General features: G+C 46.4%; 3 protein-coding genes and 1 pseudogene across 8 annotated transcripts in view; 1 reads left to right on the top strand and 3 right to left on the bottom strand.

Moving 5' to 3' along the window:
* The window catches only part of RNF123 (ring finger protein 123), a 29,001-nt gene extending 28,643 nt beyond the window's left edge, over positions 1-358 (top strand). Inside the window, exon 39 of the mRNA XM_082413621.1 lies at positions 68-358. Coding sequence (XP_082269747.1) covers positions 68-188 — 121 coding nt within the window. The 3' untranslated portion in view covers positions 189-358. The remainder of the gene's footprint in view (positions 1-67) is intronic.
* On the bottom strand, positions 328-3,031 carry GMPPB (GDP-mannose pyrophosphorylase B). The gene is made up of 9 exons (XM_082413668.1): positions 2,438-3,031; positions 2,232-2,312; positions 2,091-2,139; positions 1,810-1,952; positions 1,432-1,590; positions 1,267-1,345; positions 1,055-1,182; positions 789-971; positions 328-709 (listed from the first exon to the last, which is right to left on the bottom strand). Exons 1-9 carry the CDS (start codon positions 2,564-2,566, stop codon positions 578-580), a joined length of 1,083 nt encoding a protein of 360 aa, XP_082269794.1. The 5' UTR covers positions 2,567-3,031; the 3' UTR covers positions 328-577.
* A 118-nt stretch (positions 3,032-3,149) lies between these two features.
* IP6K1 (inositol hexakisphosphate kinase 1) overlaps positions 3,150-23,927 on the bottom strand; it is an 82,355-nt gene continuing 61,577 nt past the window's right edge. For all 5 annotated transcript variants that reach the window (XM_082413664.1, XM_082413663.1, XM_082413667.1 and 2 more), the window contains 4 exons: positions 11,381-11,591; positions 9,440-9,621; positions 7,145-7,320; positions 3,150-6,588 (listed from right to left, as the gene is read on the bottom strand). In XM_082413664.1, coding sequence (XP_082269790.1) covers positions 6,055-6,588; positions 7,145-7,320; positions 9,440-9,621; positions 11,381-11,591 — 1,103 coding nt within the window. In that variant the 3' untranslated portion in view covers positions 3,150-6,054. The remainder of the gene's footprint in view (positions 6,589-7,144; positions 7,321-9,439; positions 9,622-11,380; positions 11,592-23,927) is intronic.
* Positions 16,993-21,220, bottom strand: LOC309638145 (aminoacyl tRNA synthase complex-interacting multifunctional protein 2 pseudogene; annotated as a pseudogene). The gene has a single exon. The product of its transcript is annotated as an aminoacyl tRNA synthase complex-interacting multifunctional protein 2 pseudogene (transcript).

Here is a 23,927-nt window from a genome sequence, read left to right on the forward strand (position 1 = left end):
GGCACAAGGGGCTGGGTGGGGAACAGCAGGGATACACAGGCCACCTTTATGCCCTCCCCTGTTATAGAGCCTGCATCAACCAGCACCTGATGAACAACAAGGATTGCTTCTTCTGCAAAGCCACCATCGTGTCTGTAGAGGACTGGGACAAGGCAGCCAGTGCAAGTGCCACTTCCTCGGCTGCCTAGGCCTGCCTGGCCCACACAGCAGGAACCTCTACCCTTAAACTCAAACCCAGGCTGGGCCCTATTTATGAGCCCCTTGCCCTGTCCCCCACGGCCCCCCACCATGCCCTATTTGTGCCTGAGCTTGACTTTCAGTCAGGGCCACAGTGAGCATTAAATTATTATTCCATACAGTCCTGGCCCAGCCCATCTTGAGGGAGTGGGCTTTGTGGGGTATGCCCAGCAAGGATCTTGCCAGATTATGTCCACAGGCGAAGGCGGGTGTCCGATGGCTTCAGCCTTGTCCAATCCTCCCCAGTCAAATGGCAATGAGTCCAGAGCCTCCTGATGTGTCGAGCCAGTGATCCCCTTGCCAGTGGGGAAATGGGGGCTCAGCCAGCCCCGCAGCATCCTCACATGATGATGCGGGGCTCTGGCACCGACTCACCAATAGACTTGTGGGGCAGCACACTGGCCCCGTTGAGGTAGAGCTCGTCGTTAACTATGACGTCCTCACCCAGCACTGTCACGTTCTCCATGCGCACCTTGGGGGGAGGGGCAGGCCTGTCAGCGAGGCAGAGGCATTCCCCCACCCTCTCCATCTGGCCCAGCCCGGAGGCTTACCCACTGGCCCACGCGGCAGCGCCAGCCTACAATGCAGGACTCAAGCCAGGAGTGGGAGCGAATGTGGGCGTCTCGCAGCACCGTGCACCGCCGAATGCACACACCATCCTCCACCACCACACCAGGACCCAGACTCACGTTGGGGCCAATGCTGCAGTTTTCGCCAATACGGGCACTTGGGTCCTGAGGACAGTGGGGAAAACACAAGTGGGCCATCTGTCCCCCAAGATTGAGGGGGTTGACAATGCTCTGGGCAAGGGCCTCACCACCAGCACGTTGCCCACAATGCCAGGACCTGAGCACAGTTGCTCAGGCTGCCTCTGTCGCAGCGACTGCAGGAAGAGGCACATGCCAGTGAGGAAATCCTTGGGCTGCCCAATGTCCATCCAGAAGCCTGTAGGGAGAGAATGCATCAGGGGGCTCCAGGGGGCTCAGCCCAGCCACAGACCACCCCCACCCTGTGGCCTCCCTGCCTCACCCTGCAACTCCATGGCATAGAGCTGCCCCTCCTTGGCCATGACAGGGAAGATCTCCTTCTCAATGGATGTGGGCTGCAGCTGTGGGAGTGGGCAGCTCATGAGCAGGGTCATGGCAGTGGTGGCCTGCCCTACCCCAGCCCACCCAGCAGCTGGCTTCTACACACCTGGATGCGCCGTAGCACTGCAGGGCTCAGGATGTACATGCCTGCGTTGATCTTGTTGGACACAAACACCTGCGGCTTCTCCACGAACCGGTGAATGCGGCCTGTGTCCGCCTCACACACCACCACACCGTACTTAGAGGGTTCCTCCACTTTGGTCACCTGAGTGCAGGGGGACTTCAGGCCTAGTCCAGTGCTCCTGAGCCTTGATATACATGTTGTCCTAAATTTCACGGGCTTTGCCACAAATGCTTAAAGGCACAAACTGCACAGCTCTGCATCCACAACACTAAGGGGCAGTTCAAGGCCAGAGAATGGGAGAGGCTGGGGAGGCTGCGCATGGGGACAGGAACGTTAGAGCAGAAAGACGTGCTTGCTTACCAGAATTGAGCCCTCCTGGCCATGGTGTCGGTGGAACTGCACCATGGCTTGAAAGGGGAAATCGCAGATCACGTCACTGTTGAGGACGAAAAAAGGGTCTGCAGTCTCAGAGAGCAAGTCACGGGCCAGTGCCAGGGGCCCAGCTGGGGGAGAGGAACAGGTCACCATCATCTTGGGGGTCTGAGCCCCTGGATCCAGGCTCAGCAGTCCCCATCCAGGCTGAGTCTTGCCCCTTCCCTGGCCCTAAACCCTCCCCAAGGGACCTTCCTGTCTCTACTGACCTGTCCCTAAAGGCTCCTCTTCATGGGACATAGAGATTCGGATTCCTAGCTGGAAGGAAGAAACCCCCCGTCAGGTTCCTCTCACCAGGGTGAAAAGTTGAGCGGGGACCAGGGCAAAGAGCCAGGAAGTCCGTGCCTCACCCTTTGCTCCTGCGCCTTCATTTCCTTCTCCAGCACCTGAGACATATAGCTCACAGCCAGAATCACGTGGTCCACGCCGGCCTGTGGGACAGAACAGCGCCGGCCGCCAGGCGGACTCAGCCGAAGGCACAGGTGTCCCCGATCCCCAATCGCTGGCCGTCCCTCATCCTATCAGGTCCTACCAAGACCCCGGCCCCGGGCCTTACCGCGGCCAGCGCCTCCACTTGGTGCAGCAAGATGGGCTTATTGCAGAAGTCCACCAGCGGCTTCGGGATGCTTAGTGTCAGCGGCCGCAAGCGCGTCCCATAGCCGCCCACCAAAATCAGTGCCTTCATTGCGCCTGCGGGCGGCCGGAGAGTGAGTCCCGGGATCCGAGGTGTCCGCGGCCCGCCTGGCGCACCTCTGCCGCACACTCCCGCCGCTGTGCCCGGCCCCGCGCCCTTCACCCGCCAGACTGACCAACTCTGGCTCTGCCTTGTCCGCCCAGTCCGCACTGACGCTAGGTCCGGGACCACAGCAAACCGAGACGCGACGCCGGACGGAGACCGACTGCCTCCCAACTCGGGCCGGCGGCCGGCGGGAAGTGACGTAAACTCGGGCGGGCCAATCAGCTACCGTATACGTGGCACACCGTCGGCGTCGGAGCGCCGGGACGCGACGCTCCGGCCGACGCAGCCAATGAGAGCCGAGCGCGCCGGGCTGCCATGGAGACCGGGACCCCGGACCTGCGGGTCAGCTGGCCATTGGCGGATCCAAAAGCGGAGCTGGCGCCAGGGGCGAGGCTTCCTTTGCACCGCGCCCCAGCGGCTTCCGGCCCCTCTCCGCCTCACCGGGTCAGCGAGGGGCCAAGCACGCGGGCGGGCCGGACTAGGCCAGTCTCCCGGAGGCCGAGGGGTTTCTCAAAGACACGGACACGCCTCGGTTTCTAGCGGCTTTATTTTGACATACACGACCTCAGACACAAGCGGGGCGGGCAGCGCTAGGTGTACAGAAAGGGGCGGGCTCGGCCCAAGGCCAGAGCACCCCCCTCCCCTGCACGCAAGGTCCCGAGAAAACGCAACCGCGCCCAGACGCGACCAGAGCCACGTGTCATATCCGGGCGCAGGGCTCGGGCGGCGTGGACAGGCTTAGGCAGCTTCCAGGAAAGTGGAGTAGAGAGCGGTCCTCCAGGCGAGGCCTTGCAGTTCCTCGAGAAGCAAAGGAACCAGGCCCTTCCCACGGTTCTCCCCAAACTTTCCCCCATTAAAACATTTTTTAAATCGGCACAAACAAAACCAAACTGAACAGTTTTAAAGTTCAAGCAATCTGCATCTGGGGGTGGGGGGAGTGGTGCACGTGGCGGGATGTGAGCAAGTGAGCAGATGCTACGAACTAGCCCAGGCCTTTGGCCCCTTAAGGAGAATCCCCACGCCCACTGTACAGGCCCGGATGTGAGGGAGGCGTGGGATCCCTGCCAAGTTGCAAAACTGGTCCCCTTCCTCTTTAAGCACCGCTCATCCCACCCCGCTAGGGGGCTGGTGTCGACTTCGCCCAGGGAAGCACTACAGAGAGGGGTCGCTTGAACGCCCCAACCCGTGATCCCATCTTGCACTTTGGTCCCAAGTTGGGGCTGGGAAGGCAGGGCCTGGCAGGGACAGGGCTCTCTAGCATGGAACAGGGTGAAATGGTGGCAAAGAGCGTGTGCAGACACACATGCCCACCACCCACCAGATAACAGGGCTGTGTCTCCCAAGTGTTCAAAAGTGCTGAAAAGAAGGGACCCTGCCCTGGGGGAGAAGCAGCAAATCCCAGCCCTGCTCTTTTAGTGCCAGGCAAACACTGAATTTAAGTCAGTACAGCCTCTCTCGCGATGAAGAGCGGAATGGGGGCAGCATCTCCCATAATATACAAACTCAGGAAGCACAGCACATCCCCAGGCTGGAGAGGTGCCATCAAGTGGGTCCCAAGTGGCCCCAGACCCTTTGCTCTAGCCCCTGCCTTGCCAGGAAATGACTATCCACACTAATGAGCTACTGCCCCCATGGGGGAAGCCACAGAATAGTACAGAAGATGGTCATTACTGACCAGAAACAGGCAAGCTGCCCCTCCTAACCCCAATGGGAACCTGCCCACCAATGGCACCAGGGTCAGAGGGCCGAGAGAGATGGGATCCCATCAAGGAGCCCATTTAAGATGCGTGAGGCTGCATCTCTAAGGACCAGGAAATTAGTCCATCAGTTATCCTCTCAGAGACACAGGCTGGCAGGCTTATCATTAATGCCCAAATAGGGACATGCCAAAAGTGACAATGACAGTGGCCCTAGACTCAGAGGTGAGGGCACTAACCTCAGCAATGGCTAGGTGAGTGCAGTATCACCTGGCCACAAGTGTTAGAGATGGCAGGTCTCTGTGCCATTAAGGGCTGGCAGCAAAAGTTATGAGCAAGGAATGGGTCACCCCCTGGGCCTTCACTGTGCCACTGTCAGTGTTGAGTGTTGAGGGGGCCACACTCCAGGCTCACAGAGAGGGTGTTGGGCCAGCAGAGAAACACCTCCTCCAATTCATTTTGCTACCAGTTCTTTTAAAAAAGGTAGCACCTGCTGAGGGAAGGGCACAGGGGCAAAAGCTCACCTCAGAAATGGTAAAGAGAATATTTTGCTGAGGGAAGCATGAAGAAAATCAATATTTACTAATGAACAAGGCTACACCCCAGGGGAAAGATCACAGGAGCTGGCAGATGGACAAATGGACAGACTGATGGACCCCAGTACTGATAAGACAAAACTCTCATTAGCAGAATCTGGGCTCCTGCACCCAGCGCCCAATGTCCCTATAAGCAAACAAGCTTAAAGTTCTCCCTCACAAGCCTGGAGCTCCTCACAGTGGGCTGCTGCCTTGAGCTTGGCCTGGGGAGAGGTGAGACCCTGAGCGGACCACAGCCTTTGAGCCCTGGAAGGAGCAGCCCATCCAAGGCAGCACAGCTGCCCAAGCTAGAGGAAGAGGACTCCTACCCACAGCACAAGGACTGCAAATACTAGCGGGGTCAGAGCCATCAGAGGCCCTGAGACCTGCTGGAACATTGACTCTCCTCAGCAAACAGAGCAGGGCCCCCTCCAGTGGGGCAAGAGGGGATGGCCTCCTTAGGCAAGGGATCTTGGTGAGAAACGCTGGCTGGGCTGTGCAGGCAGGAGGAGGAGCAGGTTCAAGTGCCAAATAGTGCCTGGGGATCCCAGGGCCTGCCCTCTGCCATTGCTGGCTTCAGCACAGCTTCATGAATCTAGCCTCATGCCAAGGTCAGAACCGAGAAGGGTCCAGCTGTGTGCAGTTGGCCCTGTGGTGCCCTGGGGACATCTGTTACAGACCTGGGTGATACTCACAACACAGGTTACAAAGTCCCCCAAGAGATGGGCACCCAACCCTCTACTACTGAGGAACAAGGGATGAGTGAGCATGGAGGGGCCCTGAGCCAACCCAGGGCTTCACCCCACAACTAGCAGGACCCTGCAGCCACAGACCCCAAAGACCTAAGCAAGAGAAACCAATGTCCAAGGGCAACCTGTCCCTGCTGCCAAGCCCACCAGGGGCATCTCCTCCTTCCTAAGTCAGCCTGGACACAGCAGTCAGAACCACAGAGCTAGGAAGCCTGGCTGAGAGGATGTGTTCTGCCCTCCTTCACTTTATATATATGGATTCCAGGCTACAGCTAAAAACATTTCTTTTAGTTTACACCAAAGAGAAATATAACCCTTTTAAAAGCAAGTCTGTGTGTCCTCATGGCGAGTTCAGAGCAATGGTCCCTGCCTGAGGGTGGAGAGGAAGGGGTTCTGGAAGCCCAGAGCTGGGCCTACTGGTTCTCGTCCCGCATCTGTTCCATGATGCTGATGAGGTTCTCCAGGCCAAACACATAGCCTCGGTCAGGCCCATCATGCACAGTGGGGTCATCTCGGAAGCCCTTGAATGTGCTGTGTGCAAAGTCGATCATGCGGACATCCACCTTGGGTGGAGAGGAGGGGCCCACCTCGGGGCTGGTGCTGCTGGGGCTGGTGCTAGGGCCACAGGATGGTGCCACCTCAGGGAGCCCTGTGTCCAGGTGCTTGATACGCATTTCAGACCGGCGGTCCAGGTAGGACTCAGACCGGCACTCCTTGCCATCATAGATGACAAGCAGGGAACTGGAGTAGAAGCGGTAGGAGGCCTGCCGCTCCAGTACAGCTTTCAGGCCCCGCAGTTTGCTCAGGATGGGCTCAAAAAGGTCACGCCGCAGGTCCAGGCCATTGTGCAGGTACTGATAGAGGGCATTGCGGAAGCCTTCGATGGAGAGCCCACGGCCATAGTACTTGTTCCTGCAGAGGTAATGCCCCGTGTCCAGCTGGTACACCTGAAACCCCAGGAGACAGACAGGTGAGTACCAGGGAGGTCTGATGACCTCACGGTGCCCTGGGCAGGCACTATCTGGAAAGTACTTCTGACCAACCTGAGATTTTCTGCTCAACCCTACACAACTGGAGGAGGCAGGCCAAGTTCACCCTAAGTTTTCCTGTGGTAAAGCCAGCAATGTGCAGAGACCAGGCCTACAGGTTTTCTGCCACTACCTCTGGAGCCCTCCTCCAAGTTGCCCCAGGAGACCAGCTGGACTCAAACTAGGAATTATCTTGCTGACAGACAAGAGTCTTACTTGCCCCAATATCAAGGCAACAGGCTCTCACAGTGGTTCTGCACTGGAGCCCAGACCAAGGTCCCCAGGTAAGGATAAGAGGGCTCAGGGAACATATCTACAAAAACGCACTCCGCACCCTGTAGGGGACTCACCCTCTTGGAGGAGATTCTGGACCACTGTGGGCCAGGAGGACACCTGGCTCGGATAGCAGGCAGGTACACACACAACCCAAAACAGGCAAGCAGGAGCACCTAGGCTCTCACCAAGGATGACTCACCTGCATGCCACAGACTCTGACACCCAGCGTAGCCGACGTACTTTGCTCACACTTCCGCATCTGCCGGGCTGCCTTCTCAGCTGATGCATCATCACCATGCTGCCGGGTGCCCATCTTCAGATCCAGCACACAGGGGTACTTGAAGTGGTGCACCACGTTCTCAAGCAGGAGGAACTCTGGGCCACAGTCAAGGGGAATAACCACCAAACTCACCATCAGCCCCAGCCGGAAAAGCACAATCCAGTTTTTCTATAAAAGGAGGCATTCCCCTCTAATGTAATCTGTATTGACCTCACAAACTCTCAAATATGGATTTCAAACCACTGGCTTATTATTTCTTTAAAAAAATTTTTTGTTGTGGTAAAATACATGTAACATTTATCATTTTAACCATTTTTAAGTATACAGTTCAGTGGTGTTAAGTACATTCATATTATTGTGCAACCATCACCACCATCCAATCTCCAAAACTTTTTCATCTACCCAAATAGAAATTAGAAACTGTACCCATTAAACAGTAACTCCCATTCCCCCCTCCCCTGCCCCCATAACCACTATTCTAATTTCTGTCTCTATGAATTTACCTGTTCTAGGTACTTCATATAAGTGGCATCATGTAATATTTGTCCTTTTGTATCTGGCTCTTTCGCTTAGCAAATTGTTTTCAAGGTTCATCCATATTGTAGCATGTGATAAAATTTCATTCCTTTTTATGGCTAATTTTTCATTGTATGTATATACCACATTTGTTGATATCATCATTTTTATTTTATTCTTTAGATCTGTCTTGCAGGCATACATAAATAAACCAAAGAAGATTTGGCAGTTTCACATACATCCCTGGCACCATCAGTAAACCAAGGCCCTGCTCAATCCAGTGTCTCATTCAGGCCTAAGAAGTAAGGAACTTCCTTTGTAGCACTACTACAAAAATGATACATCAGATTTAACATTCCCAAACATGAATCTTTAGAAAAATCTGGATTTAAATTTCTATCTTGCCATTTTCTGACTAAACTTCAAACCAGTGGACCATATATTTAAACTTATCCCTTAGTACTTCTAGGACCTTCTGCTTAAAATGGCTCTGTGGTCCTGGCCTCCTGGCATTTATATCCATGTCCTCATCTACATCTCCTGTCTGCAACAATCTTAAAGGTACAGGCCTGTCACATGTCTGCCAAAAGTCATCAGGGCTCACAGCCTAGCCCTCAATTCCATATTTGGGACTATGTAGCAATCACATGGTCTTGGAGGATAAGACCCTCAGCATCACTCTGATGATGAATATTTTAATATCCCCTAATTCTTTAAAGAGTAACATAAAAAAATCATTAAATATGGCTTTTAACTAGTCTCATCACCTGCTATAACCTATAAACAAGTGACAGTAAAACTCAAAGAAGGTTGCAGAAATATCTCACAATGCCTGAGAGCACTGGATCCTGCTTCGGCCACTCACTGGCTCTGAGCACAACACTTAACCACCCTGTGCTTCCAGTTACTCGTCTGTAAATGGAAATCATAACAGTTCCTCCCTCAAAAGACTTAGGAAAACTGAGTAAGTACATATGAAGTGCTCATCATGCTTCCCCTCAGTTTCTCAGTAAGTATTATTTATTTATTGTCTACTGCTTGAAAACACTAAATGATTTTAAGAATTCCCATTTCATAATACTTTTTTACCTCTGGTATCTTAAAAAACTGTTTTATATTGCACAGGTATAGTGTTTATCTTTAGAAAAAACATACTAAAATCAAACATATTACTTTTTAATTATTATCTTTTGGGAGGGGAGAAATACACACGTGTACACATGTACCTATGCGCATGCGCACACACACCCCTCCCCCCCAATTCTAGACATGCACTGATAAATATGGTAGCCACTATCCATGCCTGGTGATTTAAATTTAGATTTTAATTAATTAAATAACAAAAATTCAGTAACTCAGTCACAGCAGCCATATTTCGGTTACAGTGTGGCTAGTGGCTACCACAAATTTCAGCACAGATTCAGAATACTTCCATTGTCACAGACAGTTCTATTGGACAGCACTCTTCTAGACTGCCAAGTTTAAGCTTCAGTCTTACCAGCCCCAAAAGGCAGGAAAAAAACATGTTGATGAAAATAAGAAGGACAAAGAGGAAGAAGAGCCTATGGAAAAGGGAGATGAGAACAAAAGACGAGCCCCTGAACAGAGAGGGCACTGGCCATGGTACTGGTAGGTGCCCTGACACAGGAGTCATGGTCCCAGTAGCAGGCACTGCTGGGGAAGCAGTAACAAGGATACTGTAGAGCTTTCGGTCCTTGGACTCGGAGCGCATGCGGCTCAGCTGCTGTTTGTGACAGCGCAGGCTCCAAGGGTTGTGGCTGATCTTCTCAGAACTCAGACCGCTGTTGCCATCCAGCATCTGGAAAGGGACGTCCGAGTGGCTGTGCAGCTCCACCTTCGGAGTCTTTGCCTCCTGGGGGCTAAGAAGGAAGAACATACCCATTGCTAAGGGGCTCAGACAAGTCACCCTCTGGGGTCTCACTACACAGGGTGGGGGAGGCCTGGATCAAGTCTAATGTGCCACGCATAGACCTTCCTGAGGGGTGACACGGGGCCCAGATGCATGAGCCCATTAAAGTGAGTAAATGGTATAAGTACTAAGGAGCTAGGGTGTGCAGCCTGTGCTGCTAAACTGATCTGATCTGATGTCAGAGACAAACTATGTGCTGCCACATCTAAGAAAAGTCCCAATTCCAACTTCTAGGTCAAGTCACAGAGAATCCTATTCACTGAATTTTTTTTTTTTTTTTTTGGCCATGCCGCACGGCTTGCAGGGTCTTAGTTCCTGGACAAGGGATCAAACCCAGGCCCTCAGCAGTGAAAGTGCCGAGTCCTAACCACTGGACTGCCAGGGAATTCCCTCACTGAAACTTATTTTTGAGTGATATTAAATATATATAAAGTAATTTAATCATACAATTTTAATTTCACTTTGGTTAAAAAGCTCACTTTTTATTTACATTAGTTTTATTTTTTTTACAATTCAGTGTTTTGGGTTTTTTTTAGTATATTCATGAGGTTATAAAACATCACCACTATCTAATTTTTAGGAATTTTCATCACCCCAAAAACAAACCTTGTCACCATTAGCAGTCACTTCCCATCTATCCCTCCCCCTCAGTCCCTGGCATCCACTGACTTTGCCTATTCTGAACATCTTATATAAATGGAATCATATAATATGTGGTTTTCTGTGACTGGCTTCTTTCATTTAACATAAATGTTTTCAAGGTTCATCCATGTTGTAGCATGTGTCAGTACTCCATCCCTTTTTATTGCTGAGTAATATTCTATTGTATAGATATACCACATTTAATTTATCCATTCACCAACTAATGGACACTCAGGTTGTTTCCAGTTTTCGGCTATTAGGAATAATGCTGCTATAAACATTTGTGTACAAGTTTTATGTGTGAATATATTCCTTCAATTCTCTTGGGCATATACCTAGGAGTGCAGTTGCCAGGTTTAACTTTTTGAAAAACTGCCTAATTTTTTTCCAGAATGGCTGCACTATTTTACATTCCCATCAGCAATGTAGGAGGGTTTCAATTTCTCCATATCCTCATCAAAACTTTTATTGTCTATCCTTTTGATTATGGCCACCCTTGTTGGGGTTCACATTTTTTTGCATGATATATCAAGAAAAATAATTCCTTTGTAGACTATTTTCCTAATCTATAAGAAAAATCAATTTCCAATACAATAAACTGAACTTCAGATTCAGGGAAAGGATTAATAGCTGATATCAGAGTCTCAGAGAGATCTGACACCCAAACCCTTAAGGAACACTAGTCTGGATGCCACTCATTGTCTTTGGACTCTGACATCCTGCAGGTGAGAAAGGAGCTGGAACCTCATCGTGGACCAATGCATTTCCACCTCTGTCTTGGGGGTGCGAGACATAACAAAGCTGGAAAAAACAGGGTGTTCTTGTTTCCAAAAAGCTGAGGGAACTTCATTCTCTCTTGACTAGCTACAGCTATACTCAGAAGGAGGCATCACTGGGGTGATGTGACATACAGACGGCAGCCTGCACCTATGTGGGTGGCCTAAGAACATCAGCCACCTTCCCCCAACCTTGAGCCCTACTTCCCCGTGATGTATCAGGACTCTATAGATATTCTGAGTATATCAGGACCAGACATGAACCACCAGTCCTGCTCACCGTCCCCTTACCTCTCTGAGGTTTCAAGGGACAGGCTGGCTTTCTCCTCCCTGTGGTCACTGCCACTGCCTGACCGGTGCAGGCTCCGGCGAGAGTGCTTACGCCGAGGTTGCTCCCGCTCTGGTGTGTCATCCTGCTCCACGGTCTCACTTTCCACATAAGGGTAGGCCACCAAGTTGATGTAACCATCACTGTCCCCCTCAAAGCAGACTGACACCACTCCTGTTGGAGAAAAAAAGGAAGCCAGTCAACAAATGTCTACAGAGATTGGGTCCATTCAGTTCAGATTGCTGGCACTTGCTGTCCCTCAGCACACTGACATCACCTGCCCTGAATCAACTGTAGGAACAACGACTAGCAGACATCTTTCCAAAACATAGCTAACCACTAATCCCCCATTCTAAGTCCACTATTTACCTTTGATTTTGGATAAATCTATATTTTTTTCCCATTCTCTTGTCTAACCCTCTTTCCTTTTTTCCTTTTTTAATACATTTATTTATTTATTTATTTTTGGCTGTGTTGGGTCTTCGTTGCTGCGCGCGGGCTTTCTCTAGTTGTGGCGAGCGGGGGCTACTCTTCGTTGGGGTGCGTGGGGTTCTCATCACTGTGGCTTCTCTTGTTGCGAAGCACGGGCTCTAGGCGCGTGGGCTCACTAGTTGTGCATGTGGGCTCAGTAGTCGTGGCTCACGGGCTCTAGAGCACGCGCTCAGTAGTTGTGGCGCACAGGCTAAGTTGCTCCGCGGCATGTGGGATCTTCCCGGACCAGGGCTTGAACCCATGCCCCCTGCATTGGCAGGCGGATTCGTAACCACTGAGCCACCAGGGAAGCCCACCCTCTCACTTTCAACTATTGCCTTCTGTACCATTCAAAAGAACTGTATTTTCTAGGTGACATCCACAGTCGACATAATTTAACCCTATACTTATTTAACTGCTCTATGATGCTGTCATTTCCTATGTCCTCCTCTAGATGTGTTTTCCTTCTGCCTGACAATGTCACCTAGAGAGACATCAAGACTTCTCAAAGACAGTCTCCAAAATATGTCTTCTGCTGACACTGAACAAACATCAGGCTATTCTAAGCTCAACAGGCAGAACTTCTGCCTCACCAAACCACCAGCATTCCTAAGTTGAAACACCTATTTTCCATGCTGTACTCATGCAAAACAGTTTGTTGTGTCCATTTTTATCAAACAGGTTTTCATAGTTTCTTCTGGATCATTACCAAACGAGTTGAAACACAATACCTAGAAATCAAGGAGTTTTTTGTTATTTGTTCTTAAAATGGTCTCGGCTGCCCTTCATCTAACTTCCATATCCAACCTTCTGTCAGCTACACTTCTTGTTTTACACTCTTGGTGTGCAAAATCAGCATTATGTGAGAATCAGTGAGAAGCATTTAGGAATATGTCAGTATGCCAGACCAAGAATATCCTTCTCTTTGGCCCATTTCCTTCTCCAGGAGGGCACTGCCCCAATCCCTGGTCTCTTTTAGGAAAAAAAAATCCTTAAGACGTTAAGGTGAAATAGATTCTTTTTTCTTACCTTCTCATTACATTGTTTAAATGTACACCTCACTTTAGTGATCTTCACAACTGTGTCCTGGCTTCCTTACACAGATGACTGCCTCTCCTACAGTTTTTTGCCTTTATAACTTCTTCTCTTTGTCTTTTCCAGAGCTTCAGTTCTGTTCAAGCTTGAATGCCCTCTGGTCTACAATATTCTTTGTTTCCTGGGCTCCCCCTTGTACTCTGATCTAGAGTGTCCTCCAGGCCTGCCACATAGCTCCCATGCTGGGCCCCTCCTTGCTGCAGCTGACCAGAGTGAGAATTGTTCCTTCTACGTCCTCTCCTTTTCCCCTTTTTCTTGGTTTCCTCCTTATTTGAGTGGAATACATCTTCAAGTAACTTCCTAAGAAAGAGTATTCAGGAGGTCAATTTTCTGAGTCCTTTGCAGGACTTTATTCTACTCCAACACTTGACTGATAGTTTGGCTGAAGACAGAATTCTACGTTGTCTGAAAATAAAGACAGTTTTACTTCTTCCTTTCCAATCTGGATGTCTTTTATTATTTCATTTTCTTGCCTAACTGCGCTGGCCAGAACCTCCAAGTTATATGTCAACTAGAAATGGAGGGCATGGACATTCTTGTCTCGTTCCTGATCTTAGGGGTTAAAGCAATTGTCTCATCACTGAGTAGGAAGCTAGCTGTAGGTTTTCATAGATGCCCTCTATCCGGTTTGAGGAACTTTCTTTCCATCCCCACTTTGCTAAGAGTTTTGTTACTCTTGTTGTTTTATCAAGAATGGATGTTGATGCAGATGGCCAACAGGTACATGAAAAGATGCTCAACATGGCTAATTATTAGAGAAATGCAAATCAAAACTACAACGAGGTACCACCTCACACCAGTCAGAATGGCCATCATTAAAAAATGTACAAATAACAAATGCTGGACAGGGTGCGGAGAAAAGGGAACCCTCGTACATTGTTTTTGGGAATGTAAATTGGTGCAGCCACTATGGAGAACAGTATGGAGGTTCTTCAAAAAACTAGAGTTGCCAGATGATTCAGCAATCCCACTCCTGGGCATACATCCAGACAAAACTGTAATTCAAAAAGATGCATGCACCCCTACGTTCACAGCAGCACTATTCACAATAGCCAAGACATGGAAACAACCTAAATGTCCATCAGCAGATGAATGGATAAAGATGTGGTACATATAGACAACGGACTATTACTCAGCCATAAAAAAGAATGAAATAATGCCATCTGCAGTAACACTGATGGACCTAGAGATTGTCATACTAAGTGACGTAAGTCAGAAAGACAAATACCATGTGATATCACTTACATGTGGAATCTAAAATATGACAAGAACTTTTCTACAATACGAAACAGACTCACACACAGAGAGAACAGACTTGTGGGGGTGGGGGGGGAGGGATGGGTTGGGAGTTTGGGATTAGCAGATGCAAACTATTATATACAGAATGATTAAATAACAAGGTCCTACTGTATAGCACAGGGAACTATATTCAATATCCTGTGATAAATCATAATGGAAAAGAATATGAAAAAGAATGTATATATATGTATAACTGAATCACTTTGCTGTACAGCAGAAATTAACACAGCATTGTAAATAAACTATACTTCAGTAAAATAAATTTAAAAAAAGAATGTATGTTGGATACTGTCAAGTACTTTTTCTGCATCTACTGAGATAATCATATGATTTTTCTTTTTTTAGTTTATTAATATGGTCAATTACATTAACTTTTGAATGTTAAACCTACCCTGCATTACTCCTATGGTAAACCATACTTGGTCACGACATATTGTCCTTTTAATATATTCTTGGATTCAATTTGCTAAAATCTTGTTCAAATTTTTTAAATTTAGCTTCGTCTAGGACATTAATTTTCTTGTAATAGCCTTATAGAACGAGTAGAGATGTAGTCCTGCTTCAACTTTTTGGAAGAGTTTGTGTAGTATTTCTTAAATATTTGGTAGACTTCACCAGTGAAGTTGTGTGGGCCTGGAGTTTTCTTTGCTAGAATGCTTTAAAATCCAATTTCAATTTGTTTACTACATAGAGCTATTCAGATTATTCATTTCTTCTTGAGTGAGTTTTCATAGTTTGTGTCTTGCAAGAAATTGTCTATTTCATCTAAGTTGTAGAATTTACTTGCATAAAATTGTTCATAATATTTTTATTTTTTTAAATATCGGTAGAAACTGTAGTGATGACACATCTGTCTTTTTTTTTTAAGATTTCTTTTTTGATGTGGACCATTTTTAAAGTCTTTATTGAATTTGTTACAATATTGCTTCTATATTTTGGTTTTTTGGCGGTGAAGCATGTGGGATCTTAGGTCCCCAACCAGGGATCGAACCCACATCCCCTGCATTGGAAGGTGAAGTCTTCACCACTGGACCACCAGGGAAGTCCCACATCTGTCATTTCTGATATTGGAAATTTATGTCTTTTCTTTTTCCTAATCAGTCTGGCTAGAGATTTATCCTAGCCTTTGGTCTTTGGTTTTCATTGATTTTCTTTATTTTTGCTCATTTTCCTACTGAATTGTCTTTTTTCCTATTGATTTTGAATTGCATACACACACACACATTCTAGAAACAAATCCTCAGTCAGTTTTATGTGATGTAAATAGCTCTTAATTTTCTTTAAAAGTGTATTTTGATAAAACTTTTTAATTTTATATACTCAAATGCATCATTCTCTTCTTTAAAATTTCTTTTTGTCTTGCAGGGCCATCTAAAGCTGTAATAGAAACCTTTAATTCTCTGCAGGCACATACCATTGAGCACCTTGACACAGAGCATCATACCTGATCAAGGGAGAAATAGTTATGCTATGTGTAGAACAGGAAGAAGATCCTTCCAAGAGTGGGTAAGATCTGGTAATTAAATGAGCCATGCAACCTACCACTAGTTTAAAAAATATGTATTTTTTTGATCCTGATTTTTTTTTTTTTTTACCTCATTACTCATACCTAGAAAGAATTCAGGTAGGAAAATGAAAATCAATGGTCCTTTACTTTATTTGATATAAGCCCTAATTTTCTTGGCATTTGTAAGATTGGCTTAAACACAGAGAATTACATTTGGGTAGAGGTTTTCGGCGGTTCTTTAATATACTTTTTTTTACTTTTTAAAATTGTGGTAAAAACATATATAACACAAATTTGTCACTTTAACCATTTTTAAATGTAAAATTCAGTGGCATTACGTACATTCACAATGTTGTGTAACCACTTTCGTTATCTATTTCCAGAACTTTTATATCACCTCAAACAAAATCTCTATACCCATTAAATAACTCCCCATTTCCGTCTCAACTGAACCCCTGGTACCCTCTAATCTACTTTCTGTCTCTACAAATTTGCCTACTGTAGATATTTCGTACAAGTGGAATCATGTAATGTCTGTCCTTTGGGGTCTGGCTTATTTCACTTAGCATAATGTTTTCAAGGTTCATCCACCTTGTAGCATGTGTCAGAACTTCATTTGTTTTTATGGCTGAATACTCTTCCAGCGTAAATATATGCCACATTTTGTTTATCCGTTCGTCTGTTCAACCCAGTCAAACACTTGGGTTGTTGCCACCTTTTGGCTATTGTAAATAATGCTTCTGTGAGTATTACAAGTATCTGTTTGAGTCTCTATTTCCAATTCTTTTGAGTATATACGTAGGAGTGGAATTGCTGAATCATATGGTAATTCTGTGTTTAACTTTTTGAGGAACTGTCAAACTGTTTTTCCATAGTGGCTGTACCATTTGACATTCTTACCAGCCATGTTCCTATTTCTCCATATCTTTGCCACTCTTTCTTTCTTCCTTCCTTTCTTCCTGTCTTCCTTCCTTTTCTTTCTTTTAATGTATTTTTATTTATTCAAATTAATTTTTATTGGAATATAGTTGCTTTACAATGTTGTGTTAGTTTTCTTTCTTTTTAATAGCCATCCACCGGTTGTGAGTAGTCTCTATTGTGGTTTAGATTTGCATTTCCCTAATGACTAATGATGTTGATTATCTTTTCATGTGCTTATTGGCCATTTGTGTATCTATTCTGGAGAAATGTTTATTCAACTCCTTTGACCATTTATGAATAGGGTTGTTTCTTAACTTTTTTTTTTAACATCTTTATTGGAGTATAATTGCTTTTGTTTCTTAACTCTTAATTGGCAAAAAGAGGTAGACTAGTTCTTAGAACTAGTTGTTGTTGTTGTTTTTCTTATAAATTTATTTATTTATTTATTTTTGGCTGTGTTGGGTCTTCGTTTCTGTGCAAGGGCTTTCTCCAGTTGCAGCAAGCGGGGGCCACTCTTCATCGCGGTGCACAGGCCTCTCACTGTCACGGCCTCTCTTGTTGCGGAGCACAGGCTCCAGATGCGCAGGCTCAGTGGTTGTGGCTCACGGGCCTAGATGCTCCGCGGCATGTGGGATCTTCCCAGACCAGGGCTCGAACCCGTGTCCCCTGCATTGGCAGGCAGATTCTCAACCACTGCACCACCAGGGAAGCCCTGTTGTTTTTTACCTCAGGGCTTTTGTTTATGAGTGGAAGCTTGGAATGTTCTTTCCATTGTCCTTTGCCCACAGCTGCTCCTCATCCTTCAGTCCTTTAAGTCTCCCCAGACACTCCTTCCCTGATCATTCTATATCAAGTGCTCTGTTTTGGAAGCTTTATTATTTTCAATTACAGAACCTGACTTATTTTATTCAAAGTACTTATCACAATCTATAATTGTTTTGTCTATAATTTGTTTATTCTTTGTTTCTCACAGTAGCATGTAAGCTCCGTAAAGGTATGGGCCTTTTTTGTCTTTTACACTAATGAGCACAGGGCCTGGCATCTAGTAGATGCTCAGTAAGTACTGGTAACTGAAAAATGAATGAGGCAAAGTTTTGAATAACTATACAGAAGCCTAGAACCTCATATTTAGTACTATTAAGAAGTAACACTTGGAATTTGCCTGGTAGCGCAGTGGTTAGCAGTCCAATGCAGGGGACATGGGTTTGATCCCTGGTCCGGGAAGATCCCACATGCCGCAGAGCAACTAAGCCTGTGCACCACAGCTGCTGAGCCTGAGCTCTAGAGTCCGCGAGCCACAACTACAGAGCCCATGTGCCACAACTACTGAAGCCCGCGTGCCTAGAGCTCATGCTCCGCAACAAGAGAGGCCACCACAATGAGAAACCCGTGCACTGCAACGAAGAGTAGTCCCTGCTGGCCGCAACTAGAGAAGGCCCACACGTAGCAACGAAGACCCAATGGAATGGAATGGAATGGCATGGCATGGCATGGCATGGCATGGCATGGCATGGCATGGAATAAAATATTGAAAAAAAAAAAAGAAGTAACACTTGATAACTACCGCTGGTCATACTAAATAAATGAAAATCCCTCTTCAAACCTATTGCCAAAATATAGACTATTACTGGCATTTTTCCTTAGCTGAGTTTTAAAAATACCTGTACTTCTGGCAATAAAGAAATATATGTGTAATTGTGGGTTAGTATTAATACATGTATTTTCTAAACCTGTGTGTTGAAAGGGGCTAAAGGCAAAGATATTCCAGTGGCAATCAGAACATCTAGCACCAAGATCTTGTTTTTTCTAAATACCATTCCTAAAAGGAAGAAGAGCTTGTTGCAGAAGTATTTGGCTCCTGAATCTGGACAGGAAAAATACAAGATGAGCCTGGAACATCTTGCGGTAACTGAAAGTAAAGCAATAGTCAAAAATGATGGGGGGGCTTCCCTGCTGGCGCAGCAGTTAAGAACCTGCCTGCCGGGCTTCCCTGGTGGCGCAGTGGTTGAGAATCTGCCTGCCAATGCAGGGGACACGGGTTCGAGCCCTGGTCTGGGAAGATCCCACATGCCACGGAGCAACTGGGCCCGTGAACCACAAGTACTGAGCCTGCGCGTCTGGAGCCTGTGCTCTGCAACAAGAGAGGCTGCGATGGTGAGAGGCCTGCGCACCGCGATGAAGAGTGGTCCCCACTTGCCGCAACTAGAGAAAGCCCTCGCACAGAAACGAAGACTCAACACAGTCATAAATAAATAAATAAATAAATAAAAGAACGTGAATTTCTAAAAAAAGAACCTGCCTGCCAATGCAGGGGACACGGGTTTGAGCCCTGGTCCGGCAAGATCCCACATGCCGTGGAGCAACTAAGCCCATGCGCCTCAACTACTGAGCCTGCGCTCTAGAGCCCATGAGCCACAACTACTGAGCCCGTGTGCCACAACTACTGAAGCCTGTGTGCCTAGAGCCCGTGCTCTGCAACAAGAGAAGCCACCGCAATGAGACGCCCACGTACCGCCACAGAGAGTAGCCCCCGCTCACTGCAACTAGAGAAAGCCCGCACACAGCAACGAAGACCCAACACAGCCAAAAATAAATTAAAAAAAAAAAAAAAAAAAGTTAAATCACCAGTAACAAGGTATGTACCTTGTGATATGATGAACTGAAGAGGACACAGGATCATTTCTATTGCTCCAAAACATTAGGTTGGCCAGAAAGTTCGTTCGGGTTTTTCTGTGACATCTGACAAAAACCCGTATGAACTTTCTGGCCAACCCAATATACAACCTCAATCTAATCCTGAGGAAAGATAAGACAAATCCATATTTAGGGACAGTCTACAAAATAACTACTAGTACTCTTCAAAAGTATCGAGGTCAGGACTTCCCTGGTGGTCCAGTGGTTAAGTATCCGCCTTCCAATGCAGGGGACACGGGTTTGATCCCTGGTTGGGGAACTAAGATCCCACATGCCGCAGGGCAACTAAGTACACATGCCACAACTACTGAGCCCAACTCTCTACAACTAGAGAACCCACATGCCATGACTATAGAGCCCACGTGCTCTGGAGCCCGCGCGCCACAACTAGAGAGAAGCCCGCCTGCTGCAACAAAGATCTCGCATGCTGCAACTAAGACCCAATGCAGCCAAACATAAATAAATAAATAAATATTTTTTTTAAAAGGCGGGGGGGCTTCCCTGGTGGCGCAGTGGTTAAGAATCCGCCTGCCAATGCAGGGGACACGGGTTCAAGCCCTGATCTGGGAAGATCGCACATGCCACAGAGCAACTAAGCCCGTGCACTACAACTACTGAGCCTGTACTCTAGAGCCCACGAACCACAACTACTGAGTCCGCGTGCCACACTACCGAAGCCTGTGCACCTAGAGCCCATGCTCCACAACAAGAGAAGCCACCGCAATGAGAAGCCTGCGCACCGCAACGAAGAGTAGTCCCCACTCGCCGCAACTAGAGAAAGCCCGCGCGCAGCAACGAAGACCCAATGCAGCCAAAAATAAATAAATAAATTTATAAGTGGAAAAACAGCCAAAATTTGAATAAAATGTACGGATTAGTTAATAGTATTATACCAATGTTCCTTTCCTGGCTTTGGTAATTATAAATTATACTATGGTTATGTATTTTTTAATGATGCTTTTGTTTATTGATACTAGACAACCAGCCTAAGTAAAGACTCTGATTTTAGTATAAATCCCTTTACTAACAATCGGCATGAAACAGCGTCATACTTAAAATCTAAACCCTTTAAAATCAGGTACTGAAATTCACTTAAGGAACTTAAGGGCAGTGTTAAAAAGGGCCAGGTTTTCACAGGCCCTCATCCACTTCTGCACGTTGGCTGGCACCATCACACTGCAGCCTCCTGTCTGCTGGAGAACAGACCACAGCACAATTTCTGCCACAGTGAGTTCATTCCCAAGAAGCCAGGAGCTCTTCCCAAAAGCTCAATTCATGGAGCAGAACACAGTGGCTTCCCTCTTCTGGCTGAAAAATAGCTCTACCTACCCAGCTATCTATAAGGGTTAAACTTACAGCATTATGCTTCTGGCCAAACAGAAAACAAAAAATGTGCATGTTCCCTTCTCCTTCAATGGGATACATCATTTGGATACTGAACTTCATCTGAGTCTTTAGCACATTCTTCCAAATTAAGAGTAAAACCCAGCACTTACGAAGGTTTTCTGGCGTGCTCTTGACTGCTGAATGTGTGTGAACAGTAGAGAGGACTCTAGTGGTCACAGAGCAGCCAGTGCAATACAAGCAGGGAGAGGGGAAGGGAGGGGAAGGGAGGGGAAGGGAGGGGAAGGGAGGGGAAGGGAGGGGAAGGGAGGGGAAGGGAGGCTGGGTTTGTGTTGATCAAGATGTCTTTCAGTGCCCTGTAGTCTCTTCCAAACACCGAATTTAAGCCCAATGCATTGGTAGCTAAAGCAGTGGGTTCGTCAGCTTGGATTATGTTGGTAATATCCAAATCCACATCTGGCATCTGAATCATCTTGGAGAGACCATCGACTGCAGCTTTCAATTCATACAGATACTTTAGAATATCATCTTGGTGGAAAAAATAAAGTATCCTGGCGGAACTCAATAGGTTGAAGACTCTTCCTGCATCTAGCACGGGGCTGATGGTCCTGCCATGCACACTGGGGAGCCAGTACGTGCATCTACACAGAGAGGTGAGCCACACAATTACAGGGCTTTACTTGGTACATCGGCATCATGGGACCATTAGAGGAACTCTTATTATTTTTGCAACTTTTCTGTAATTTTAAATTTATTTCAAAATAAAAAGTAAATGACTTCCCTGGCGGTCTTGTGGTTAAGACTTTGTGCTTCCACTGCAGGTGGCACGGGTTTGATCCCTGGTCAGGGAACCAAGATCCCACATGCCACGTGGTGCAGCCAAAAACAAAAAAAAAAGGTAAAAACCCTATGGTATCAGTCTTTAAAATACATGAATTGGACCCATCATATCTTCCATTTTCTCTGAATAAACTGGACTTCATTTGACTTAAAAAGAAGGGATCAATTTTAATTTAATTGTATTTTTGAGAAAGTGTATTTATTCTTCCCTAGTGAAAACGCAGCCTGAGGAAAAAAAAAATCAGGTAGATACTAAGGATTTGCTATGGCTTTTAAAGACTTCTGTTCCCCAGTCTGAGAGCAGGTTGGGGGAAAAACTGAACCAATCTATGACTGACAATCCTTCCCTGGGTGGCACCTTGAAATTCTAACTTGTCCCAATTCTGGTGGTTGTGATTTAGAAAACATTTCTTTGGAGCCAGGGGCTCAACTCCATTTTAAGGGTTTTTTTTTTTCCCTGAGCATCAGAAGGACTCCATGAGCTAACAGGGCTTGCAGTACTCTTTCTGGTTTTGGCATATTTATAGCAGAAGATTTGGCCATGGATGTGTTGAGTGTGGATGAGTAGGCGGCTAAAGCCACATTTATAAAGCATTTATAACTGTTGTTTCTTAGCCACTTAGGGACAGCAGTGTGTTTGATTCTGGCTTCTCTCTCGTTTTGCAGCCTTAGAATATTTATTCCTCCAAATTCAGTATTATTCTGATTCTGTTTTGAAAATAATAACAAACCATACAATTCAAAACTGCACAAAGGACTTGTAGACAGTTCTCCAGAGAAGATACACAAATGGCCAATGGCACATCAACATCATTCATTAATCATTAAGAAAATGCATATCAAAACAAAACAATGAGACACCACTTCACACCTACTAGGGTGGCTATAATTTTTTTTTTTAATGGAAAATAAGGGTTTGTAAGGATGTGGAGAAATAGGAACACTGTTGGTAAGAATGTCAAATGGTACAGCCACTATGGAAAACAGTTTGACAGTTCCTCAAAAAAGTTAAACACAGAATTACCATATGATTCAGCAATTCCACTCCTATATACTCAAAAGAATTGGAAATAGAGACTCAGATAAACACTCACAGAAGCATTATTCACATTAGCCAAAAGATGGAAACAACCCAAGTGTCCATCAACAGATGAACGGATAAACAAAATGTGGCATATATTGACACTGGAATAGTATTCAGCCATAAAAACAAATGAAGTTCTGACACATGCTACAAGGTGGATGAACCTTGAAAACATTATGCTAAGTGAAATAAGCCAGACCCAAAAGGAGAAACGTTACATGATTCCACTTGTATGAAATCTCTACAACAGGCAAATCTGTAGAGACAGAAAGTAGATTAGGGGGTACCAGGGGTTCAGGTGAGAGGAAAATGGGGAGTTATTTAATGGGTATAGAGATTTTGTTTGAGATGATGTAAAAGTTCTGGAAATAGATAATGGTAATGGTATACAGCACTGTGAATGTATTTAATGCCACTAAATTATATAACGGTAAATTTTGCTGTACAGCAGAAATGAACAAACATCGTAAATCAATTATACTTCAATTTAAAAAAAAGACAAGGTGCAACCACTTTAAAAAAAAAAATGGTTAAATTTTATGTTATGTGGACTTCCCTGGTGGCGCAGTGGTTAAGAATCCACCTGCCAATGCAGGGGACACGGGTTTGAGCCCTGGTCCGGGATGATTCCACATGCTGCGGAGCAACTAAGCCCGTGCTCCGCAACAAGAGAAGCCACCGCAATGAGAAGCCTGCGCAAGGCAACAAAGAGTAGCCCCCGCTCACCGCAACTAGAGAAAACCCGCACACAGCAATGAAGACCCAACGCAGCCAGTGGCTGAGAATCTGCCTGCCAATGCAGGGGACACGGGTTCGAGCCCTGGTCTGGGAAGATCACACATGCCGCGGAGCAACTGGGCCCGTGAGCCACAACTACTGAGCCTGCGCGTCTGGAGCCTGTGCTCCGCAACACGAGAGGCAGCAATAGTGAGAGGCCCGCGCACCGCGATGAAGAGTGGCCCCCGCTTGCCGCAACTAGAGAAAGCTCTCACACAGAAATGAAGACCCAACACAGCCAAAAGTAAATAAATAAATAAATAAATTTATTTAAAATAAATAAATAAATATTTTAAAATGTTTATGTATATTTCACCACAATTAAAGATTTAAGGAAACAAAAGTCAATACCAATATGGATTGGTTTTTCTAAATCGAGGATCCTCCAAATAAAGGATGGTACGGACATGACTGAATTCATACTGCTTTGGAATAGTTGAAAAACAGAACACAGGGGCTTCCCTGGTGGCACAATGGT

The sequence above is a fragment of the Balaenoptera physalus genome, assembly GCF_965194825.1.
Source record: "Balaenoptera physalus genome assembly, chromosome: 11".
NCBI classification, from domain to species: domain Eukaryota; kingdom Metazoa; phylum Chordata; class Mammalia; order Artiodactyla; family Balaenopteridae; genus Balaenoptera; species Balaenoptera physalus.

What these genes read in the sequence shown, in the direction of transcription:
- GMPPB (XM_082413668.1), bottom strand. Translation starts at nt 2,566, where the DNA reads ATGAAGGCACTGATTTTGGTGGGCGGCTATGGGACGCGCTTGCGGCCG. An exon ending in CTATGCCATGGAGTTGCAGG is followed by an intron (nt 1,183 to 1,266) that starts GTGAGGCAGGGA and finishes CTCTCCCTACAG; the next exon opens with GCTTCTGGATGGACATTGGG. An exon ending in TTGTGGGCAACGTGCTGGTG is followed by an intron (nt 972 to 1,054) that starts GTGAGGCCCTTG and finishes CACTGTCCTCAG; the next exon opens with GACCCAAGTGCCCGTATTGG.